The sequence below is a fragment of the Alligator sinensis genome, unplaced genomic scaffold, assembly GCF_000455745.1.
Source record: "Alligator sinensis unplaced genomic scaffold, ASM45574v1 scaffold374_1, whole genome shotgun sequence".
NCBI lineage: Eukaryota > Metazoa > Chordata > Crocodylia > Alligatoridae > Alligator > Alligator sinensis.
The window spans coordinates 885,231-891,693 of NW_005842383.1; the positions used below are offsets into that span (position 1 = coordinate 885,231).

General features: G+C 39.8%; 1 protein-coding gene across 7 annotated transcripts in view; it reads right to left on the bottom strand.

Moving 5' to 3' along the window:
* Window positions 1–2,009: 2,009 nt before the first annotated feature.
* The window catches only part of NCOA4 (nuclear receptor coactivator 4), a 19,956-nt gene continuing 15,502 nt past the window's right edge, over window positions 2,010–6,463 (bottom strand). For all 7 annotated transcript variants that reach the window (XM_006029507.3, XM_014522652.1, XM_006029505.3 and 4 more), the window contains 3 exons: window positions 4,742–5,731; window positions 4,293–4,382; window positions 2,010–3,756 (listed from right to left, as the gene is read on the bottom strand). In XM_006029507.3, the coding sequence (XP_006029569.1) occupies window positions 3,751–3,756; window positions 4,293–4,382; window positions 4,742–5,731 (1,086 nt within the window). In that variant the 3' untranslated portion in view covers window positions 2,010–3,750. The remainder of the gene's footprint in view (window positions 3,757–4,292; window positions 4,383–4,741; window positions 5,732–6,463) is intronic.

Consider the following 6,463-nt stretch of genomic DNA (forward strand, 5'->3'; position numbering starts at 1 on the left):
CCTCAACCATATTTATCAGAGGGGAGAGTTGAAAAAGTACCTTTCATCAGATAGTGACTGGAATCTCCAGCCTCTTACAGGCAACCTCCACTTACCACTATAACGTTCATTTTAAATTGATACCCGATTACACTTAGTGCTCAGCAAGTTTTGTTAGAACACGCACAGCTGCCATCTTGGGTTGTCAAAAACTTCTGGTTTTGCTTAATGGCTGTTTTTTTCAGGAACCAATGAAGAGCACTAAGCAAGGGTTGCCTGTAATTCTTTGTTGGAGAGTTGCCTCCCCAAGCCTCAGGGGTGCATGTGTGAGAAGGGGTCACTATGCCCAGCTACTAGACAGTTGTAATTGGCAGCCAGGCTTCCCCATGGCCTAGGTACATAGTAGTTCCTAGGAGAAAATCCAGCCTCTGCTAAGCAGCTTGCATCACAAAACAAATTCTGTCTGGAGAAAAGCTTTGATAAGGTTTGTACAAGTACAATGACTCTTTTACCACTAAACCTCTGGGTAGTTTAGTAAGCAGAATACCAGAAGGCTTCTGTTGTGGTGGAATGACTTGTATAGCCATCACCAGAAACCATTTAACTTATAACCACCACACAAAAGGCAGTTCTCACCTATAGGCCTTTCCAACTTAAAGGTCAGTGGGGACTTTTCCTGACTAACAAATGGTGACTAAGTACTATATAAAGCAGCAGTTGCATTCCTATTGTAAACAAGGGTTCCTATAAGTTCCTTTTTCCTAGGGACTGTTCTGAGGTCCTCAGTGGGTCTTAAGGAGGTATGGGCAGAGTTTCATCTTGGAAACAACTAGGTCAGAGGCATAAGTCTCTTGCGGTCAGTAGCCTACTTCCTCAAATACTATGAAAAAAATGGGTCTTTTATAACTTACTCACCAGCATCAGTTTTGAGTAGCTGAGAATGCCTATTTGGTTCCTCAGCTGCTAAAGGCAGGGAGATCAGCCTCTGAAATGTACTGACAGGCTTTAAAAAAAAAAAATCAAAGGAGAAAAGCTTGCAAACAAGCAGGGAAAGGGACCTTATATCAATTGATCTAAGCTTTCTAATAGAATTTAAACAACATAAGGCTGATCTCTGAGAACTGTATGGGACTATGTCATCTTAAAACGTACATAAATTGTACCAGCAAAGCATCCTTTGGGCAGTTTAGCTTACTTTGTTCAAGGATTTGATTTAAGGAGTAACACCAAGAAAACAAGCATCTTGGGTGTGAGGCAACAATGCAGTAATCTAGGAAGCTGTTTAAAGTGTAGACTAGTCCTAAATTGTGCCCCTACCACCGCAGCTACCAAAATGCAAGGGCTGGGAGAGTTATTTACCTGCTTCCTCCTTTGGTCCCACTGTCTGACAATGGAAGATGTCTTGTACTAGTGGCAATGTACCCTGGTAGCTGGATAAAACTAGTTCTACCTCAGCTTATTTGCAGACAAGGAAAGGTTTGAAAGAATGGAAAATTCACTGGAGAAAGAGGGAAACCTAGTCAGAAATGTCACTTGAAACTGAAAAAGTTTCACTTCTGATTGCATGATGTCTTCTAGGGAAGAACACCAATGGAGGAATGAGGGGAGAGGAGATGTTGGTCTTAGAACTTAAGAAATATTTAAATGGTAAGAAAACTGAGGCAGTTGCACTGTGCAACTTATTTTGCATAGCATGTACAAGAGACCAATTTCAAGCATCATTGAATGTGTGCATCTTACTGAACAATTATAGTTTAACCTTTTTCAAGACTAACAGTAAACTTAAGTGTCCATTGTGAAGTTTCAGGGAGGGTATGTTTGCCATACTGCTGCTTCTTGGGCCACTGGTAGCAAGTGTAGAGGTCATGATTAGAGGTTAATTGAAACACAGCCTGGTAAGTAAGTAACAGCTAGGGCTCAACTGGCATTATTATGTTAAAACTATTTGAGGGTATTCTGAAACAATGTGTGTCACATTTGTCCCGTTCTGTTCCCATTCCCCACCCCCCCAACACACACACCATGCAAACTTTGACTGCAATGTTGTTTTAATGGAAAAGACTCATCAATGTTTTACATAAATATTCATTAGCATAACTAAACTGGAGTCAGTTGAGAAAAATAAATGAATATATATTTGGAAAATTTCATGGCTCACAATGTACTGACTAAATGAACACATGCTGACTTGCAAAGCTATAAAAAGTGAGTTGGGCACTCCCCTCATCTTTTCTTTAAGTTCATCTGTCAATCAAATAGGCTGTCCCTGGTGTTAGTGTTTCCATGCAGCAAGATGTGTTCAGGAAAAAAAACTGAATTTCACAAATTCATCATCATTCTACTTTCAGTAAAAGGCTCAAGGTGTTAGAAGACAAGTTTTTAAGTGGTCCACTAAGCTTAAGCTCATAAGGTTTATATTGTCAATGTGCACATTCTCCCAAAGTGAAACTATAACTTCAGTGTGCAAAGGTTTAAGATTTTTTTTCTAACATTTAACTAACAAGCTACTAAAACACTGATTGTCAACAGGAATGCTCTCACACTATAGCAATACCCAATCTTTCCATTTGTATTCCAGGCAAGCTTTAAGAAAAAATATTTTGCAAAATCCCTCAAAGTTTGTGAATAAAAGAAATTAAATAGCTCTGCTGATTTTTTCTCACAAAGGTAGCCAACACACTCCATGTTTGCGCTTAACACACTAATGGCTTAAAATCCTAAATGCAGAGGTAATTTAAATTCAAAATAGCAAGGTTGCTAAAGGATAAATATGTTGGATGCTAAAAGGAGATATTTCATGTTCAGTCACTCTTACAGTGAACAAAATTAATCTGACCTTGCTTCTCTGCAGTTAGATACTAAAGGAACAGGCACCTTAAATATTTGAAACACTCTGAACAGATTATCAGTATAGTGTTTTCTAGCTAAACAGAATGATAGCAGTTGTTTCGATAGACCAGTAAGTCATTAATTAGTCTAAAAACTGAAGTTATTCAATTTTTTTCAGTAAAATTTCAACTGTTACCTTTTTAAATGTTGGCTCTTGGTCTTCCGATGCATCAGGATTAACAGCACCGAAAACCTTTCAGTTTGACATTAATTTGAAAAGGAAAAGAGCCAAATCTTACACCTGTTCTAGACACCTAAAAAACTTGTTTAAGGGAAAAACCTGTCAGGAGGGTAAGTTCATTTTTACTAAATCACTCTAAAGGACTAGCACTGTAAGTTTTCAAAATTTCAAAAATCACAATGGCTTTGAGCTTGCATTATTAAAAAAATAGGATGCAAATAAAACCTTTGAAGGCTAGAATTTGCTGACAGACACAGCTAAGGGCTAGTAAAGGCTGGGGTGCATCTTATGACAGACAAGGGCAAACCTTTGGGTTAAAAAACTGCAATCCTGTAGTACAGTCTAAACACCAGATGGCGATTTAAAAGCACCATGACATTCATTTCATAACTGCTGGCTTCAGCATACTTCAAGTACCAACCCATAATGATTCACACAGGCTCACAAAAGATACAAACTCCCAACATCTATTGTGTTGGTGTGCTTATATACACTGGACCTGTGCTTGGGAATCAGTCAGTATAACACAAAGGCATTTCTGCACCTTAATTCAGTTAATATATGAATGGTTTTTCCTTTAGTTCAGTTTGGAAGAAAAATAAAGCAGATTAGTCAGAGGCAAACATGACAAATTCAGCTGGCTGCAGTCACTGGGCATGAAGGTGGTGATCAGCAGAATGAGATGTGACAATCTTGTGTCTTCACATCTAGAGAATTCAAAATACAGTTACTTTTTCTGATAAACAGAAAGCAATACTTTAAGAGTTTATATAAACAGAATCTCTCTAAAACAGATTCAGTATTTCTTGGATGGAGTTCCTTTGTGTGGTTGGTTTGTGTCTCCATCTGCAATAATGTGACTTTCCCCAATGCTAAAAAGAACATAGTGTTCATTTGCCAAGGCCAAACTTGCTTTAACTAGTTAATCAAGACCCAGAATGAAATATACACATGAAATTTAATCCCACATTTTAACAAGTTATCACAATTTTCATACAACCATTCAATATTAAATACTAATTTACTGAAAAGTATAAATGGCAGAAATGCATAAAAATAGATGAGAGTGGGAAATAAACGGAATACTCTCAGGAGGCCTGAGCAATTAAAAGCTATTGAGAAAGTGAATTGCTTGTTGATTTTAACACTGAGTATTAGATAATTTAAAAGATTCAAAAACACAGTTGTTCAAGACAGCATCATTAGATGACTTCTTTTTTTTTTTTAATTTAATTAATCCCACCTGTAAAGGAGTCTGGTACAGCCACTTTTCTGTTTCTCCATTAAGTTTCATGCAGGCAAAAAGGTCACAAACAGTAGGAAGGCCAAAGTCCTGAAAATAAGACTGTACTCAATAATTATGTCCAAAAGTCACTAAAAAGTAAAGCATCTGCAAATTCTGAAAGGGGTCACAAAAGAAAATTACATCTAATAATTTTAACAGGATACCTGACTTTAGTTAATTAGACTTCAGCACTGAGAGCTGCTTTATAAACTGCTGGCCTCAGCTACTTGGGTAACTAAAAAAACCCTACTAGAATCCACCCAGTTAGTGACTGGGAACTGAGGATACCTAAACTGAGTGTCCTTGAAATAAATGACTACCACAGCTTTGGTGTAAACATAGGAAAGACAGTGAATACATGCTGATGCAATACATATAAAGGAACAAACATTTATGACTGCACTTACTTGTGCTTTTTTGCGTAGCAACCATTTGTCTTCCAATAGAGTCTGATTGGCATTTTCTGTATTCTTGGAATTCATCACCCAACTGTTTACATTCAAAGGAAGGTGGAATGGGGCCAGGAGGTCTAGAAAAGGACTCTTGAAGCTAACATCTGCTTTCTCCTTACTTGCCTTTTCTTCTGTGCTTGCTGCTTTGTGCTCTGATTTAGCTAGCCAACCCGTCAAAGGACTTTCAAGCAATGCTTTCAGGGGTCTGACAACTTTCTCTAAATTATCTGCAGTAGCTGCTGATTCTTCAACAAACTGCCTAGAAGGGGAAAGCCAGATGTTGACAGCAGGGTTTAGTTTTTCAGGCTCAGGGTTCAGTAGAGGCGTCTGGCCTACTGAAACACCATTTTTATCTTTTCCTTCTTTTTTCAGAAGCCACTTGCAGAGAGCCTCTTTTTCACAGTTTTCATCACACACACACTCTGAAAAGCTGTTACATAGCTCATTAGCTTTGCACACATCTTCCACTTTAAGTGGTGTCTGTGGGTGCTGAAGGAGCCAAGCATTGTTTGACACAGTGGGAGACTTCTTCACATCTAGGTGTTCATTCAGGCACTTAAGATTCCCAAGATTTTCAATCTCTACACCCTTGGCCTGGCTAATACAGCAATTAGCACAGGACTCAGGTTTGGAGAGCCAATCAATTATGTTAAATTCCTCCCTAAAAGGCCTGAATTCATATTTCAATTTCTCATCTGAAGCACTATTTTTTTCTTGATCAGGAGGAGGAGTAAGCAACCAGTCAGAAAGATCCATCTCATCTTGCTCCTGGGACTCCGGGTCTGCGCTCTTTTCAATGAAAGTGGAGGTGGTGGAACTCTTGTTTCTATGGGAATCTGTCCTCTCAGAATATTCTCTTTGCTGATTCTGAAGGAGCCAGTTTTCCAGATCTTTCAGGTTTCCCCAGTCTTGCTCAAAATAACAGGCTTTGGAAGGACTTACATCCTGACAAAAACATAAGGAGGCCCCATTAATAACAAAAAGCAGTATTTAATTACGGTTTGAATAATTAAAACTCACAATATTTTGAGAACTAAGCCAAGGGGAAGAAAGGGATTCGGGGCTCCTGAGGCAACTCTCGGAGACCATAAAAGCTAAAGAGGCGGTAGTCATGGGGGACCTAAGCTACCCGGACATCTGCTGGGAGTCACAGACAGCAAAGTCCCACCGCTCACGCAGGTTTCTAACCTGTGTACAGGACCTCCACCTGACACAGGAGGTACACGGTCCCACTAGGGGGAATGCCATACTGGATCTGGTATTGGCAAAGGGGGGTGACATGGTTGGGGACCTACAGATCGGTAGCCATCTGGGGGACAGTGATCACCTAATAATAGAATTCACCATAAGACATCGGGTGGGTAAGGTAACTAGTAGGGTGAAAGTGCTAGACTTTAGGAAAGCTGATTTCAATGAACTCGGGCAATTAGTCAAGGACGCACTGCAGAGTAGGAGTTTTGAAGTGATGGGAGCCCAAGAAGGGTGGCTGTGCCTTAAGGAAACGATCCTTCGGGCACAAAGCAAGACGATCCCCGAGCAAGGCAAAAGGGGGAAAGGGGCCAGGAGGCTTCCCTGGCTGACCAGAGAAATCCAGGGCAGCCTAAGGGACAAAAGGGGAGCACATAAAAAGTGGAAACAGGGAGAGATCACCAAAGATGAATACCCCTCCTCTGCTCG